The sequence below is a fragment of the Zalophus californianus genome, chromosome 5, assembly GCF_009762305.2.
Source record: "Zalophus californianus isolate mZalCal1 chromosome 5, mZalCal1.pri.v2, whole genome shotgun sequence".
NCBI lineage: Eukaryota > Metazoa > Chordata > Mammalia > Carnivora > Otariidae > Zalophus > Zalophus californianus.
In genome coordinates this window covers 74,025,098-74,044,070 of record NC_045599.1, presented here as the reverse complement: position 1 = coordinate 74,044,070, position 18,973 = coordinate 74,025,098, and the positions used below count along the sequence as shown (strand labels likewise).

General features: G+C 38.7%; 1 protein-coding gene across 2 annotated transcripts in view; it reads left to right on the top strand.

Moving 5' to 3' along the window:
* The window catches only part of ELL2 (elongation factor for RNA polymerase II 2), a 69,123-nt gene extending 50,985 nt beyond the window's left edge, over positions 1 to 18,138 (top strand). Inside the window, exons 5-12 of one of the 2 annotated variants that reach the window (XM_027605703.2) lie at positions 2,739 to 2,998; positions 5,222 to 5,346; positions 5,481 to 5,568; positions 7,298 to 7,868; positions 10,447 to 10,513; positions 13,940 to 14,111; positions 16,683 to 16,727; positions 16,819 to 18,138. In XM_027605703.2, coding sequence (XP_027461504.1) covers positions 2,739 to 2,998; positions 5,222 to 5,346; positions 5,481 to 5,568; positions 7,298 to 7,868; positions 10,447 to 10,513; positions 13,940 to 14,111; positions 16,683 to 16,727; positions 16,819 to 16,935 — 1,445 coding nt within the window. In that variant the 3' untranslated portion in view covers positions 16,936 to 18,138. The remainder of the gene's footprint in view (positions 1 to 2,738; positions 2,999 to 5,221; positions 5,347 to 5,480; positions 5,569 to 7,297; positions 7,869 to 10,446; positions 10,514 to 13,939; positions 14,112 to 16,682; positions 16,728 to 16,818) is intronic. The other variant, XR_003522096.2, reaches the window with a different exon arrangement.
* The last annotated feature ends 835 nt before the right edge of the window (positions 18,139 to 18,973 follow it).

Below are 18,973 nucleotides of genomic sequence, written 5' to 3'. Positions count from 1 at the left end.
GATGTCATATCCCTGGCCAGATTCTAATTTCTTGTCAAACGTCATACTTATACACCTTTTAGGGGCAAAATGAGCCTCCCTTATTTGTCCGCCCTGTGCTTACTTCAGGGAGGGGTGGGGGTGAACTCAGGAGACCTTGGGGCTCTCCTGAGACTGAGGATCAGAGGTGGGTCAGACATACAGAGGAGGTAGGGCAGCCTGGAACACACTGGTACTGCTGTCACTTTTTGTTTTTATTTTTATTTGCCTTCCTTGCTGGCTTGAATTCATTCTAAATGATCAATCATGGTATGTGTGAGCTTAGCTAAAAAACATTCCGCTGTCCACTCCCCTCCCTAGGGAAGAGTGGTGGGGAGGGCTCCATAGTCAGCTTTTTGGGGGAAATGTAAGCTAAACAGGTTTAAGGGGGAGGAGAGTGTGGAATTTAGAGCATTTCCTAAACTTTTGTGACCCTGGCTTTTTTTTTTTCTCCCACAAATTCCTATTAAGATTTCAAGGAACAGTACTGTTAATACTGTTACAACTGAGAAGTGGTAGATTGGAAGGTTTGCATTTGCCACATTAGAAATTCCAGTGTTTCCTCAGACACTGGCATCCTGGCAATGTGGGAAAATACAGACCACATTGATTCTGGCTCCTCTGCGCTCTGCTTGTTCTCTCGCTGTCAGTCACTTTGACACTTTGCTAGTCATCAAATGCTGATTCAAAGTCTGCTAGTGAACAAAGCAGCCTCAGCCCTGCCCGTATGGAGCTTACAACCTAACACGAAGCAGTGGCAGACATGAGGCATTTGTTCATAAAACCTTTCCTACAAAGAAGTTCATGTAGGAAAACTTGGGTACTAATAACAGAACCTTCCAAATGCTAAGTGAGCACTTTATACCTTTTGAGCTTATCCCATTGAAAGCCTATTTTCTCATCTGTGACACGTGACCATGCCTGTTTCGTCATGTTGCTGTGAGACTTAATATGTGTAAAGGTCTTAGCACAGTGTCCCTACCACCACCACTTAATTGGTTCATGGTAAATATTAGTTCCCTGCCCATCTGACACTGATCTAGCTATTTCTAAGAAAATTACGGAAACCAGATCTAAATCTATCTCCAAAACTCTAATTGCTCCTTAATAGCATTTCTTACTACTGGGCAGTGTTCCTTTAATGTTGACTTCCTTTGTTGTGCAATATTTTGACCTCGTATTTATAATTCGTTATGTCCAGACAGTAGAGAAATAGAAGAGCCAGTAAGATATTTGTCCTTTCTCCATTATTCTAGGCAGGATTGTGTCAGACAAACAGCCCCTCTGGCTAGGCCTCAGGACCCCAGCATGGACAGAATTACTGTTAAAGCTCCTGCCCAGTTAAGCTGTTTTCACACCAGACCAGACCAGATCAGACCATAGCACTTAAGAGACTACTTTTACTTATCCATTGTTTCTAGTTGCTAGTCTTGTTCCTAAGGCACTTGCCCCACATTGTATGTCATTACCAGTTCCCCCCACTCTAACCAGAGGACACAGAGTTGGAGGTTTAGAGTATTCTAAAGGTGCTAAAAGATTCTACTTCAGAAATGATAAAATGAGGGTCTTCTACAGTTTCATCCTAATTTTTTCTTCAAGGAGGAATGTTTACCAGGTTTTGTCAGGGATCAGCTATGTCCTGATGGCTCTGTACATCCATGTGGTATCCAGATTACTTCAACCCACAGATATTTTCTAGAAGTAGCCACTTGCCAATTACCAATGTTAAGTTTAAGCAGAAAGTTGGTTAATTACCAAATGGCACTTGCCTGGCAGGAATGATGTGAGGGCCTCCTTTTTACCATTTTCCATTCCTCTAATCACCGGTATAGCCTCAGCCCTGCAGTGCAGATGTCTGCATGTCTGGCTCTCTGAGATTGTTTTTTGGTTGGTTGGTTTTGGTTTTGGTTTTGACTCCTAAAATTTGTTATGGCCTGTTGAAAAGGAGTATGTCTAGTGGCTGTCCTTCTGAATGTTGACCCCAAATTATGCCTGACTCCCCTCTTTTAGGTTTTGAATCTCTGAGATTAAGATAATTCCCCAGCTCAGCCAAAAATATGGTCTTAGATACAACAAGTATTTCTCGTGTTTCACATGTGCTATATTCTGTCTGCCAAAGAAATGACATATGTAGATTTAAGTTCTGTAAATGGCACAGGTAAACATGGAAATTACTTTATTTCCACTTAACATGAACTACCTACAACCTTAAATTTCAAGTCTGTTGGGGTGCCTGGGTGGCTCAGTCGTTAAGCGTCTGCCTTCGGCTCAGGTCATGATCCCAGAGCCCTGCGATCGAGCCCCGCATCAGGCTCCCTGCTCCGTGGGAAGCCTGCTTCTCCCTTTCCCACTCCCCCTGCTTGTGTTCCCTCTCTCGCTGTGTCTCTGTCAAATAAATAAATAAAATCTTAAAAAAAAAAAAATTTCCAGTCTGTTGCTACATGTACCATGTCACTAATATATGTAGCTAAGTGACCAGAATAATTCTGTATATGTATTTAGTCTGGTAAACGTTTCTATCAAAACAATTTAAAATCTGTAATTTTAGGCCATTTATTCGAAATGCTTTCTTTCTATCTCTTTAAAGTAACAACTGAAATAAAGTGGCCTTAATTCCCTCTAGAAATGAAGGAGTACCTATATCAGAGTTGAGGAACCTGAGATGCTCATTATGTTCTTACCTGCAAATGTGTAACAATGTCATTTCCACTGGACTTTAGGGAAAAGAGTGCAAATTCGGAAAGCACCTCAAGCTGTTTCAGATGCAGTACCTGAGAGGAAACGGTCAACCCCCATGAATCCTGCAAATACGATTCGGAAGACACATGGCAGCAGCAGTGTTTCTCAGCGGCCGTACAGGGACAGAGTAATTCACCTACTGGCACTGAAGGCCTACAAGAAACCTGAGCTGCTGGCTCGACTGCAGAAAGATGGTGTCAATCAAAAAGACAAGAACTCCCTCGGAGCAATTCTACAACAGGTGAGACATGTGGAGAGAGCTCCTTCCTTGTACTTTCTTGTCAAGAAGCTCATTTAAGAAGGCTTCGTGTTGTTGCTATTTGAGGTAGAGAAATTTCAGGATCATCTTCATCGATGGTATATGAATTATAACTCTTGAATATTAAGTCATCTTGTTTTAAACATTTAATTAAAAAACTAATTGAACTATAGGCACTTATAGTAGGTTTTATAAGTTAGAGGCTACTGAATTGTTAATTTAAAAAAAGTAAATTTCAAGTCTTTATCTTCATTTGGTTTAAACAAATTTTGCTCTGAAATTCCATAAAAAATGTAAGAAGTTTTTCATGTCTCTTTTTTGGTCTTGAATCCCCTAAACTATTGCTGTAGTATTTATTCGTTTATATAGGTGAAGTTGTACAATTTATTTTTATCAGTCTTTGGTTGGTATAAGCTAGAATATTTTTATCTATAAGTTTCAGTGTGTCTTGCTGTGCATGCTCTTTACTCTGCCTTTTTCTACCACTGAGATCATTCACTTGTCTTCATTAAGGGATTTGAATGTGTATTAGCTTTGATCAATTACCTTGTAATCACAAGCTTAAGTATAAAGTTGGAGCTGGAGTTATAAATTAGGAGATAGCAGTGCACAGATTAGCTAGTGAAAGCTTTAGAACTGGGGCACCTGGCTGGCTCAGTTGAAGGAACATACGACTCTTGATCTGAGGAGCATGAGTTCGAGCCCCACGTTGGGTGTAGAGATTACTTAAGTAAAGAAAAAAAGAGAAAGAAAGAAAGCCATAGGGCTAAATGAAATAGTCTCAGGAGAAGATGATGACAATGAAGAGAAAAGAGCAGAGGATAGGTCCTAAGCACCCTAGGATACAGAAGAGTGCACAAAAAAGACAAAGAAAGAAGGAGGAGAAAAACAGGAGAAGGTCCCATTATGAAGCCTAGAGAAGAGGTGGGGTGTTAAGTCTATGTAGTCCCGAGGAGAATAGGAAAGCTAAGCATTGTTGGTATTTTTTCCACTTTGAGAAATCGGGTTGTGTTTCATCCTAATGTATTTGCAAATTTGAATCTTAAGCCTACCATTTTCTACTTTATAACAACATTAACGTTAATGTTAAGCTGTAAGAAAAGCATAAACTGTCATAATACATTTGATAGTACTTTAAAAGGACACAGAAAGAAGTGAAGCTATTGAAAAAGACCATTCCAGTAGGAAATGACAGGAGGAATACCTTTCTGCCAGCCTTAAAAATGACTCTTGGTTTGGCACTTGAATCCATACATTTGTATTGTTAATGGAATCTGGGCCTGGACACTCTAGGAATTGCCGTTATACGATAAGAAAAGATTACACTTAAGAATAAACTGGCTGACTAATAACAGTAATTTGGGGGTTATTTTGCTGTATGTTTCCTTTTCTTGGTTTTCGGGAATTTCAAGGACTTTGAGTAAGTGGTTCTTCAGGAGAACTGGCAGCCACAAGAAGCAGGCTTACAAGCCAAGAAAATGACAGACAAGGGCATCAGAATTGATACTATTTATGGAGATAATTTTGGCTGATAGCTGAAAGGAATGTTTATAACCTAGCATTTGGGCACTGTTTGGTTTCTACTTAATACAAATGATCAAGGATTTTTACTGTGGTTCAAAAGTAATGGCATTAATGACCAGAAGTAAAAAATGAAGCTCTTAATCACTCCTTAGACTAGATTCTAAATTTGATTTAAAAAAGTAAAAAAAAAAAACAAAACTTCCCTCCACTTTTTGCCTAATGTAGGCTGTTTGAATAGAAATATGACATACAGTGGATGTTCAGGGAAAAAATATTTAGCTACTTATATAAAGTTTTTATTTCCCGGGGCACCTGGGTGGCTCAGTCGTTGGGCGTCTGCCTTCGGCTCAGGTCATGATCCCAGGGTCCTGGGATCAAGTTCCACATCGGGCTCCCTGCTCAGCAGGAAGCCTGCTTCTCCCTCTCCCACTCCCCCTGCTTGTGTTCCCTCTCTTGCTGTGTCTCTCTCTGTCAAATAAATAAAAAATATTAAAAAAAAATAAAGTTTTTATTTCCCAAATGAGGTCAAACAGCATTTATTGAGATCTGGCATATGCAAAACTAGCAGTGCCTTTGGGGCCAATTGGTACAGTTATTTTCAGTGTAAATGCAAAATGTTGCCTGTTTCGGGTTAGGAAGTGGCAAAAAGATCTAATGCTCTGTTTTCACACCACGTACCAGGTAGCCAATCTGAATCCAAAGGACCTCTCATATACCCTAAAGGATTACGTTTTTAAAGAGCTTCAGAGAGACTGGCCTGGATACAATGAAATAGACAGACGGTCATTAGAGTCAGTGCTCTCAAGGTAAATTTTTTTTCCTTTAAAAAAAATTTTAGTCATTGTTACTTTAGTGTTGAGAAGGAAGAAACAAGGGTAAGCTTTTTATCACGAACACTTGACAGTTCTTTCCATAACTGGAACTTGTGTATCCTTTACAGAAAACTAAATCCATCTCAGAATGCTGCCAGCACCAGCCGTTCAGAATCTCCCGTATGTTCTAATAGAGATGCTGCATCTTCTCCTCAGGTATGCATAAAATTAGATAATCATAGCCCTGAAGTGAACCTCAGGGGCCACGTAATTCAGGTGGTCTGACTTACACACGAGAGAAAGGAGGCCCAGAGAAGCTGCACAGCTTGCCTACCCAAAGTCACATAGCTAGTTAGTTCAGGGCAGAGCTCCCAGCTCCCAGCCGAGACCTCTTTTTCCCTACACAGCTTTGCTTGTCAAAGTGCTTAATATCTACTTTGCTTGTCCATATTTAAAGTTTACATTGTATTATAAGATTATCTACTTTTCCATTAGATCACTAACTAGAAGACTTACCTATAGTCCCATATCCAGTCTCAAATTATACAGAAAATTGAAGATATTCAATACTATCTGAACCATGTTTGAAAAAACTGTTCTTGGGGAAAAAATGTTTCTAAAATAAGCAAATAAAAGATTTTGTCAATTTCAGACATGTCTCCTTAATGTACTTTTTTCAGTTAGATCCCAATCAGAATTCTCCATTTAAACCTCACTCCTTCCAGCTTAAAGTTTCCCCCAAGAGATTCCTTGGTTCCCTGGTTTGGAGGCTGACAGTGGGACAAGACCTCTCTACACCAGGGCTACTGACAAAGTGCTCCTCTCTCTGGACCCTCCTCCCAAGGATTAGGGAGATGGGACAGATGTGTGGAGAACAGTAAGCATGCTGTGGGCACAAGGCTATTTATATATCAAAAAATGTTAGAAACCTATTGTGAGGAACAGAGGAAGAACAAAATAAAAGCAATTCTGTCCTTGTATGTACATTGTCTATAGAATCCTCACTTTTAATGCCAACTTCCATGAAGTTATTTATACTCTGATCTAATTATATAATGGCTGCCAAATCAGTGATGCTAATCTGAAAACAGAATGGGATGATTAACTATTATTTCCTTCCAAGCTGAAGTTTAGGCCACATCATTACATTGGATATATGCTTCGTACTTTTCAACTATCTGAATTTTCTTTTTAATTTAAATATTGTTGCTGGATTGGGCTAGTATTAGCATAATTTTTAAATTTTTTGAAACATTAATTCCATATCATTTTTGTGGACTTGTCATTAAGACTTAGTTTCCAATCCACTGAAGGGATATATTTACAGGGAAGAAATTGAATAGCATTTCAGCACTGATGGAGATATCTAGAGAAATTACTTTGAAGGTGCTGGCTGTTCCCATTTTAAGACAGGTGAAATAATAAATGACAGCCAAAATATTCATAACTGGAACATCTTAGCACATTAGAGGAGATTAAGGAAGTGTAGGCTTTTATTGCCCTTTATCTACCCTTCTTAGTTCTGACAGCGTGAAATGGTACAAACTGCTTTCTCCTCTCTCTTAATATAACTAAGTCAGCTGTGGCCCACAGAGAAAGGAGGTTACCTCTATTTAATACTCTACGAAGTGGTATAGCCCACATAAATTGGCATAGTCTCTTGAAAACCTAGGGTGCAGCTATATGATCAGAAAGTATAAGTACTCCAAGAAACATATATTTGCCAGATTCTCCTTTTTTGTTAGGCATGAGAATTTATTTCCCTTTTGTTTTTGTGGATTGTTTGTTCCTGCTTAAGCTTGCAGAATGGTTAACATAACGCCGGTGATAAACTTAAGAATGAGTAAAATTATTCAGTTGTTCATATGGTAACCAGTGATGCATGTGTTGAGTTTTCATACAAACTGGCTCATTTTTTTTTCTCCTTCTTTCCCCCACCCCACAGAAACGGCTTTTAGATTCAGATTTCATTGATCCTTTAATGAATAAAAAAGCTCGAATATCTCACCTGACAAACCGAGTGCCGCCAACATTAAATGGCCATTTGAATCCCTCCAGTGAGAAATCTGCCGCGGGCCTCCTGCCGCCCCCTGCAGCTGCTGCCATCCCTACCCCTCCACCGCTGCCTCCAACCTACCTGCCCGTCTCCAATCCTCCTCAGACTATAAACTCTAACTCCAATTCCCCCAGCACTCCAGAAGGCCGGGGGACTCAAGACCTACCTGTTGACAGTTTTAGTCAAAACAGTAGTATCTATGAGGACCAGCAAGATAAATATACCTCTAGGACTTCTCTGGAAACCTTACCCCCTGGTTCAGTTCTACTAAAGTGTCCAAAGCCTATGGAAGAAAACCATTCAATGTCTCACAAAAAGTCCAAAAAGAAGTCTAAAAAACACAAGGAGAAGGACCAAATTAAAAAGCACGACATTGAGATGACAGAAGAAAAGGGAGAGGACCTTAAAAGAGAAGAGGAAATTGCCAAGCTGAGCAGCTCCAGTCCGGATTCCAGTGAAGGTATATTTTACATTTGTAAAACCAACAACATGCGTTCAGTGAATGAGCAGAGCAAACTCATCATGAGTGTGAGATTATGCTGTTTGTAATTAGTAGTGCTTTTTTTATCCATTGACCTTCTGTTATTAATCTTAGTGTTGTGGTTTTGAGTAGATTTTTTTTTCTTGTATTTAATAGCAGTCGTTTTCGGTCTCTTTTTAGCCAACTATTAAACACAGTTTCTATATTTGAGAATAAGATGGTAACATTTGAAAATGACTTTATTATTCTCTAGAAACCCCCTTGTAGAAGGTAGACTGTGTTGCTCTTTCCCTTAACTGCCAGGGTACTGTGCAACCTCAATGTGACCTATTATATGCCAGTCTTGAACTAATTTAACCAGACACACAATTAGCGGTAAAAATAATTCTTTCCCTTCTTTGCCAAACAAACAGGGTCACCCCTGCCTTAATTAATATTAACACAGGAGAAATGTCAAATTCTTTATAAAACAGGCAAGGTAAGATTGCATATGCAGATCCATCACATCATCGTTACTCAGAGTGAAAGCAGTTTGTCTTATGTAAGGCTATTGGCAATTTGCTTGATAGAGCTTAAGAAATTCTTTTTCAGTTTTAAGAACCCTGTTTTAGTAAACTAGTATTAATTGTTATTAGTAAAATCTAACCATTTCAAGCTTTTGGAAACTTTAAACGCCAGATATGTAGAGATGCAAAGAAGCTTATAAAGCTAATCAGTAGAAAAGACCACTTACCTGAGGTATAATGATCTTTAACACCTAGGGACAAAATTCTATTTTTCTTATTTTAAAAAAGTTGTCCTCTAAAACTTAATGTCCTCCATGCCAGCACATCAAAGATTCAAGCCCATCATTTAGCATTGCTGCCAGTTTCAAACCCAGCTTAACTAAAGCAAAATTCTCTAGGAAAATACAACCTTAGAAAAGTTATTCATTTAATGAATAGAGTTTAAGGAGTGTTGTCTTTCTGTAATTTGCCCATAATACTGGAAGTCTGTAATCCTTAGATTTAACTGACCATTTTTACCACATGAGAGGAACTTTGCAAAATAGTATGGTGCAGTGCCTTCATTGACCTGGATTGAATATACTGCATATCAAAGCTTATCTGTTGAAACATTTAGATCAGTATGGTACTGTATAGTGGCCCAAAAGGTAGGTGTAAGCTTTTTTCCCTCGAGTACTACTGTACTTGAATTTGTCAGGTCAGGAAAAGACAAGAGGTAATAAAGCCTTGTGTTCAGAGTTAGCAAGCCATGTTCCTGGTTATATCCCAGCCTCCACACTTCCCACCCTGAGATGGTGATCCTGAATCAGGCTGGTGTTGGGGGATTGGGTCCCAGGATGTTGAGACCTACAGCATAGTGTGAGTGTTTCTCAGAGTTGGAGGCCTGGAGAAGCAGACCTAGTCTTTGAATCCTCCACTGAGGATGTAGTACCTCTCGAAGACAGTTGAGATTATCCCAAAATACTGAGGAGAGATCCAGACCCACAGCCCCTGAAGCTATTGAAATTTATCTGGTGTTTGTAGCAAAGAAGCAGCCAGGTGAGATGCACTTAATGCCTTTTCCTTTAAGACTCAGGCTGTTGTAAAAACAAAAAGACTCAGGCTTGAGTCACGCACGCACACACGTGCGCCCAACCATGAACAATAAGCCCACAGAGTCTGCATAATCTATTTACTATACTTCGTCTTTTAAAATATTAAACTAAGAAATTACAGAATTTTCACTTTATTTTGTATTTAACATGTATGTTTTGCCACAGGCAGGGTTAGGATTTGAGTTATTTAATTCTACTCTGAATGCTAAAAAATTACCCTATAAAAAGTCTAAACATACCCATAGGAAAAGGTGGTGCATTCACACAAATAAAATACTGACTGAGGGATTTTACATACTTTCACAGCATAGCCCTTAATGACTGGCAGTCTATTTATTTCTCTATTTATTTATTTTGTCCTTTTAAAAACAAATCTGTAGTATTATGAGATGTAGAGATGGGAGAAGTGTAAATCGTGATTCAGTAATGACCTATTTTAAATTACTTTAAACTGACACGGGAAAACTTCTTGGCTGCTTCCACCGTCTGCATACAAAAAGGGTGGCAATAAAATACAGTGACCAGAGCAGTCTGCTACCTGACTTCATTGTCTCATCTGCCTTGTTTGAATCCTATGAAAAGTAGATGTTGATGTAAAATTTGTATCTTCCATTGTCTGGCTGCATCTGCCACCACAGTCTTTGAATTGCTGGGCAGATGCCACAACTGTTATGGAAAGAATAGAAGACTGACCTTGGGTTAAGATGGAATTCCTTTATTATGCAGACACTGCAGCAGCCAGGGCACTCTCAATGCCTGCCCTCACTTCTGCTGGCCCTGGTCATGGGGCCTCCATTGTTCGGGTTCAGTTGTATGCCTTGCTCACTGTTTGCTTATTGAGCTGGAAGAATAGATTTGGAGGAAGAGTGTTCCAGATGTTTCTGATCTATTTTAGAATTATAGGCATTTTATAACCATACTGTTTGGTGAAAGCCTGAATCTTTTTCTTCGTTGTAGGAGTTAAAGAGGGTTGCACTGCCTCCACGGAGCCTTCTTCAACAATTGAACTCCCAGATTATTTGATGTAAGTTCAGACGTCTGCCAATGGGAGAGAACTGTTTAATTTTAGAAAGTTTGCAGTTTCTTTTCCCATAATTCACAAATCAGAAAAGAAGTTTCAGAAATAGAGTCCTCGAGCCACCCCTGCATTTGAAAGGCTGCCATTAAGCCTGCTCGTCCCAGATCCACCCCTGTCTGCCTGAGCAGGTTGTGCCTCCCCCTGCTCTGAGCTCTGCTCCATGGCCTTTAAGTATAGAGAAGCCTGTCCTTTGTTCCGGGGCCAGGCCAGGCATTTGATTATGGAAGATTTCAGGGATCTGACTCTTCAAAGCTGACAGTCTATCAATGCACATTCACTTGTTCCCCCTGAAGACAGAGTTTATTACTGATAAAGAGCTTAAACCTCCACAGTTAATACAAAGTACAGATAGACTGATTTTCATTTAAATAAAGCTCTGCCATCGAATTAATTTTAAGAGGAGAGAATAGTAAAATTTGATCATTTCACTTTAGTACCGGTTACAGTGTTTCTCTTGTTATGGCAACAAGTTGCTAAATGCTGAGCTGGGGACATTTTTGTAACTGGTTATCACAGAAATTATAACTTGTACACATAATTCTAGCTTTTTTATAGACTCAAAGGCTTCTGTAAGAAGAAATAATTAAGTTGCAAGAGCCTAGAAAAATGGAGAGTAGAAGAGCAAACAGATTTGACTGCAGGATAGCTTTGAAAATGAACAAATGGGCAAAATAATTTGAATGTAGACTGGAAAATGAACTCTGAGCTGTATGAACATTTTTTTCTCTCTTAGTAGCATCTCATGATAGACAAAGTTAAACTATGCTGTTCGGCCCTCCATGTACAACAAAATGTTCATTTCTAAAGGAGAGAACATTCTATACTTAAAATGTGTTACCTTTGCTTAACAGTAATGTGAAAGCTATACTTAATGGGGAACGATACAGCATGAAACCATAATGCTGGTTATCATCTCTTAACTAGAAAGAACCCAAGAAACCATGCTGAGTCCTCTCTCATCTGAAGTGGTATGGTTTTAGACTTCTGAGGGATCTTTGAAAAGCAACCACCACTGAATTGGCCCAGGAAGGTTTGGGTTGGGGGACAGCTCCTGGCTTCACTGATGAGAGAGTCCACCTCTCCTTTTGCAAACCCACTTCTCCTTAAAAGTCTTGTGAAAGTTGCCCCCCTCAAATGACAACTGCAGTACTCTGCTTTCATTCTCTTGTGATGGATTTTGAATTCCCCATTTTTTTGTAATAGTGATACAGACTGGTTATATATGACAAAATCATGTGGGGAGACTAAAAAATAATTCTAACCCTTTCCCCATGGATTCAGGATGTGGCTGTGTTTTGTCAACTTAACCAGTTCGTTCTATATTTTAAAACTTGTTTTTAACTCCCTAATCTAAGGATGGTTGCTGCATTTGCCTCATGTTTCTGGCTCTTAAAAATCATGAAAGTGTATAACCTCTGTGATTATTTGCTTAATTTATTTTATCCCAAAACTATCTGATGTTAATACAGCAAATTTTCTTAAAATGGTGAGAAAGCCTGAATTTTCAAAAACACCAAAATTACAGAACTTAAAAGACTTCAGTTGTTTCATAAGAAAACCAAAAAGACATACAATAAAACCTTAATGATCAGCCTCTGAATAAGTCATACTTAAACCACAATATTCCTAATTTTTATATAATAAGAATACTTCTATTACTTGTGGTTGTGAAATAGCCAAGCCCCAGAAAATTTTATTCCATCCCTGCATTAGGAAACAACTAGAGAACCAAAACAGTTTTGTTTTGTTTTTTTTAAATAGTGAAATGCTTTTCGTTAAAATGCCAGTATAACCAAATAATCTTCTATAATAGCAACACAACTGTTGGCCACTTTGGTATTTTTCCCTAAGGAAATTATTAAATAAAATACTGAGGGTGTAGCCTCAGTTGTGATTTTGAGAAAGCAGGGTATTTTATATAACAAATTAAGCCTGAGTTTCACGAGCAGTTTAGCCATTTTGGTTACATACTCTTATCCCCAGGAACCTCTTTTCCCCGCCCTGGGCTTCCTCTGGTGTGCAGTCAGGACAGCCTTGTCTAGGAGAGGACTGCTTCTCTGCTTGGCTGGCCCCGTTCCTTTTACAGCAAAGACACCAGCAGGGCGCTTTAAATCAGCATACTACTGCTGTCTCAGTTACACTTAGAAAAATAAACCTCCACAGTGTCTAACTCAGCATGAATAAAAATATTGATGAGGACATTAAGGTTGCACAGTTGCATCACTTTTCTCACATTTCCAACTGGACATTTTGCTCTCTCATTTTGAATAAAACTGGCAAGATTATCTGAAACCATTTTTGAAGCGGACTGAACTCCAAGGTTTTCCCACAGTCAAGAATATATGCACGTGCCTGGGGCATGTGAAGCACCTGCTACCTGCCTGAAATTGCTTTGAAATCTCAATTTTTATCTCAAAAAGTCAAGGGAATTTTGCATTCCAGGACAGGAACACAGAGTACAGAGACCCAGGCCAGACCCTGGTGGGATCCCACTTCCTGGAGCCACAAACAAATAATACTTTGTTTTTAATATTAGAATGCCGTTTTAATTTGCTTACCACTGACTAAACTGACACTCTGGGAAAATGGCCTTCCCTCACCAGTTTCCTAAAGTTATTCACAACCCAAAGTAAAACAGATTTATGGCATTTTTATTAAAATAAATTAGAATAATAGTATACGCTGATGTTCAGTTACACAGACTATGATATTTTAGTGTTGAAAAGAACTAGAGAAATATGCCTTCCCCTTTACCCCCCCCCTTTTTTTTCCGGTCTTTCATTTCAAAAGAAAACAATTACTCTTTTGTATTTTATGCATTTGCCTTGTCAATTGTGGGAAGAAATAGGTAGAGAGAACAAGACGGAGGCACCTTGCTGGCAGCACGTGTAAACGGCCAAAAGACAGACCTCCTCTCATAAAGCAGCAGATCTAGAGGGAGCCTTGACTTCAGCATTCAGTGACTATGTAACACTCTCCTGGTTTCATGTTACCCACGGAGGCCTTCTGTTTCCATGTGACTCGTAACAGATGGGTTGGCCTCTGCCATTAGTGTGGTAGTGAATTAGTTTGGTAGAGAAAGGTTTGGGAAGCTAAGTCTGTGAAAGTGTTGTTTTCTAGTCACACTTCAGTCCCATTGCCACCATGTTTTTTTCACATTTACTTTCCTTCACTGAAGGTCTTAAGCTCTCCTGTGGGATAATTCCACCTGGAAGTCGTCTGAAGGAGTGACATGGGAGGAAACAGTGGCAGGGGCAGCATTCAGTCTAAGGATACTTGCTTGGATACAGTTTCTAAGTTTTTGGTTTAAATGTCAGGCTTATGCATCATGTTGATTCTATAGTCTCCATTTATCTTCTTTTTTCTTATTAGAAAATACATTGCTATTGTCTCCTATGAGCAACGCCAAAATTACAAGGATGACTTCAATGCTGAGTATGATGAGTACAGGGCCTTGCATGCCAGGATGGAGACTGTAGCTAGAAGATTTATCAAACTAGATGCGCAACGAAAACGGCTTTCTCCAGGCTCAAAAGAGTATCAGGTAAACATGTTTGCTCCTAGGTAGGCTGACTTCCATATTTTACCTTCTTTGTTCTCTGCCTGGCCCATCCCCAGGCATCCTACTGGCCTTCAGAGCAGGTCTTCTGGCAAACCAGCCTCTCTGCAGCTTTTGGTCTTCATTTAAAATTAGCTAGGAGGGGCGCCTGGGTGGCTCAGTCGGTTAAGTGGCTGCCTTCAGCTCAGGTCATGATCCCAGGGTCCTGGGATTGAGCCCCACATCAGGCTCCCTCCTCGGCAGGAAGCCTGCTTCTCCCTCTCCCACTCCCCCTGCTTGTGTTCCCTCTCTTGCAGTGTCTCTGTCAAATTAAAAAAAAAAAAAAAAACTTTAAAAAAATAAAAAATAGGGCGCCTGGGTGGCTCAGATGGTTAAGCGTCTGCCTTCGGCTCAGGTCAGGACTGGGATCGAGTGCCGCATCAGGCTCCCTGCTCCTTGGGAGCCTGCTTCTCCCTCTGCCTCTCTCTCTCTCTCTCTCTCTGTCTCTCATGAATAAATAAATAAAAAATAAAATCTTAAAAAAAATAAAATTAGCTAGGAAACTAAATATTTGAAATAGTTCTCAAACATAAGTAAATACAATGAAAAAAATAACATTTTATATAGCATAGTATGTATAAAATATGTAATATATGCTTTAACTTAACGATAACATAATAGAGTATCAAGAAAAAAGCAAACACAACTAAATAGGAAAAAAAGTTGAATTTGGGATTCACTGAAATATTTGATTGCACTGCCAACTCAGACTATAGCTGCTAGTTCTGGTGCTGTTCCCCAAAATTGCTATTTCAAGTACATTAAAAAAACAAAACAAAAACTCAATCTGACACAAGATAGGGAAGATATAGACGTAAAATATAAACAGGGTTTAGTGCCACAAAGATTTGGGGTTTAAGTGAAGAAAAGTTTGGTATCTCCAGCTCTTCCAAAGACTGACATCTGTTAACACATACTAATCTATTTTCACTTCCCGACTTTAAGTAGTAGTACTACCACAGCTGACAAACCAGTAGAAGCCAGACCCATGTACTGGTTGTTCTCATAGTTAACAAGCAAAAGGATTAATATAAATGAATGTTTCCCTCCTTGTGTCGGCCACAGAACTTGTCACACTTAACAACCATAGATGGTGCCTTCATTCTGGCCTACTACTGTTGGTCTGACAGGAATCTATGTAAGAGAATGAATGGGTTTCCCACAATGGGGAAACAGCCTGAGAGCATCTGTGCCTTGAAGACTCATGTGTCTTTCATTAGTGGGCCTTAATCTTTAAACAGGCTGCCTAGAGTTACAGATTTTGCCAGAGGAATTAGTGTTTGAGGGTGCAAGAGGTCTTGATATGGTGGTTTGGGGTTTATTTTTTTAGATCTAGTTATTTACCAGTGTACCATGATTATATTTAAACTAAAATGTAACTCCAAAGACTGCTTAGTGGTTAGGAGGAGGCTCCAGAGCAAGACTGCCTGGGTTTGATTCCCAGCTGTACCATTTAATATTTGTGCGACTTGGGCAAGTTATCTAACTTTCCTCAAAATCTCCCTCCATAAAATAAGGTGATTATAGAGTTGTGCAGAATAAATGTAAGCATTTGGAAACAGCTTAAATCCATAGTACATAAGGTTACAGAAGTATTAGCCATTTTCTCCAGCCTAGAGGTAATCAGTAGTACTGGTTTCCAGTGTATTCTTTCAGAGGTCTGTGTATATATACACAAGCAAATTCATGTATGTGCCATATGTAATTGAATTTAAGATGTCATCAATTACAATATGCACCACGGTCTTATGTTCCAAACTGTGATACATTATTTATCTGATCTCCTTAAAATGGTAAGAAATGTGCATCTTAGAAGTAATGAAATTCTTAGAATATCATTCTGTTTCCCCTTTTAAACAAATAATATCAAAGTGTATAAATCATTCTGTACTTTACTTTTTTCATTAAACAATGTAATGCACCTTAGAGAACTTTATATAAGTGCATGAAGCACTTCCCCCTTTTTAATGGCCTCTTAGTATCCCTTTTTATGGATTAACGGACATTGAAATTTTGTGTACTGTGTTTTGCTTTACAACCGATACTACAGCAAGTAACGTACACACAGCATTTCACTCAGGCACAAGCAAATCTGAAAGAGAAGTATAGGAGTGCTGAGTCAGTTCTGCATTTGCTATTTTGATAGCAGTTGCCAAATTGCCTTCTTTAAAGATTGTACCAATTTACATTCCCATCATCAGTATTTCCGACACCCTTACTGAAGGGGTCTTAGCTGTTTATATTGCCAAAAAGAAAAAGTTGTTCCCTTCTGGGGCGCCTGGGTGGCTCAGATGGTTAAGCGTTTGCCTTCGGCTCAGGTCATGATCCCAGGGTCCTGGGATCGAGCCCCGCATCGGGCTCCCTGTTCAGCGGGAAGCCTGCTTCTCCCTCTCCCTCTCCCACTCTCCCTGCTTGTGTTCCCTCTCTTGCTGTGTCTTTTTCTGTCAAATAAATAAAATCTTAAAAAAAAAAAAAGAAAAAGTTGTTCCCTTCTGATTTTAATTTTTAATTTTGTAGAATGTTCACGAAGAAGTCTTACAGGAATATCAGAAGATCAAGCAGGTAGGAATCATCACTGTGGATTTTCTGACCTGTAGTTGGGAAGTATTACAAATTCTGCAACCTAATTCCTCCCTGTTTTTTTCCTCTGCAGTCCAGTCCCAACTATCATGAAGAAAAATACAGATGCGAGTATCTTCATAACAAGCTGGCTCACATCAAAAGACTAATAGGTGAATTTGACCAACAGCAAGCAGAGTCATGGCACTAAATCTCTGCTTGGACCAGAAGATGTGAATAAACTTAAGCTTATTTATTTAAAATTCCAAATGAGTTGCTCTAAGATTCTAAAAAAAAATGAAACTTTGCTTGTTGAAAGTTTCAGTACGAGTAAACTTGAGTTATTTACCTTTTTTTTTTTTTCTTTTCCCCATTTTACTTTGCTTCCCTGCATTTTTGAAGCTGCTTTTTTCTGGCCCTTCTCCCCAGCCCCACCCTACCCCCAAGACTTATGTTTGTCAGTAGAAATAATTTTTTTTTTAGCTATTGGGGATCCAGTGTCTATACTTCAAATCAATTTTTTCCCTAAAAACTTATGTTTGTCATTAGAAATGATTTTTTTTTTTTTTTAGATATTGGGGATCCAATGTCCACACTTCAAAGTTATGTGTGTTTAAAAAAAAAAAAAACAGTAATGTGCAAGGTGAAATGCTTTTGGATAAACATAAGCCTATTTTCTGACCTTTCTTAATGCAAACTCTTTGCCTTAAATGGTAGAATATTTAGAAATTTGCACAAAATACAAAAAAAAATTTAAACATTGTTTTGGAGGGTTAAGAAATAGAAAGGCATATGTGTATGTGTGTATATATATATATATGCACACACATATGTACATACAGGCTGACTTGATCTAGACAGTATATCCGCCCTGCAAATTAACCCCCCATTGCAATGGTTGCCTTAAGGTGTTTGCTAGTTGTGTACATTAGTGTGGTTAATCATTAGCTACACTGCTTCCCACTTGGTTAGAGCAATGGGAAGCATACTGTGGCCTACCAGCGTCTGAAAGCGTGTGCTCGACCTGTATGTGTGCAGAGGTGGTGTGGATGTGAGCGTGCATGGAGGAAAAAAGCTGCTACTCTCAGTAGGCCAAACGCTCAGGTTAAACAACTGACGAGTGTTACTGTAGGGTTTTTTTTTTTTTTCCTGTCAAATTGCTACTTCTATTGTGGAAGACAAAAGCATTTCCATTTCAACAGTTTGTCAGCTTTATTAATGTTGGGCAAAATCAATATGTTATGAAAATGAAACAGATCTATAGTTTTGGGGCAAAATTATAAAATTAAACATGTAGGTAACCTATTTATATACTGCTATAAAGTATTTTTTGAAGAGAGATATGCAAAGAAGCTATTACCTACATGAAATGTATATTTAAAGATTTTTTTTCATCCTGGGAGCCAGGAATATAAAAAAAGAGCGGATATATTTAACCATAACATACTGTGATTCATCAAACAGCACAAACTTTCATTTCATGGAGTTTATCTGTTGACGTTGATTTAAACTATCATTTGTTTTATCATGTGGGAACATAAGTTATGTGGTCAAAAATATAAGGATTTTGAACTAATGTTGATTCAAGTTGTGTTGTCTTATCGTATTGTCTTTTCAAAGTGCTGCCAGTTGAAAAGGGAAGCATTATGTTTACAAATCTGTTTTGAAATGTTTGCCAAAATTTTGGTAGTATCTTTAATAAAGATGTTTGTCTCCAGCATCCAAAAAATAAATAAATAAATAAACAACTTTGTTGTGTATCAGTGTAAACCAGAAAATGTTGGTATCTAGAAAACCTGAGAGAGCATATAGACGAACTTTCTTCTTTGCAGTTCTTCTAAGACATTAACTGGAAAGAGTAGATAATATAGAAGACTACACAAAAGTAAAACCATACAAAGATTGATAAAAGACCCCGTGCACTATGACTCTATAACATCACCACAGAAATTAGATTTCTGTGTAGCACGGACTTCTTAAGGAATTGGTTTCTTTTAGCATTCAGATCCCTGGTGCTCTTCTTTTACCTCAGAATTGGTACAATCATTACTAAATGTTCATTGATTTCAAACTTTGAGTTGTAAAAAGATAGGAAAGGAAACTTAATTGGGGATAACTTTGTTCCTCATATAAAGGTGGAGTCTCCTAAGAGATTTGTCTGTAGGTAATGACCTCACTGGTGTCATTTCTTGGACAACTTGGCCTTTTAATCCAAGATTGCTGCTGCTCTTTGCTGTGAGCAGTGTTTC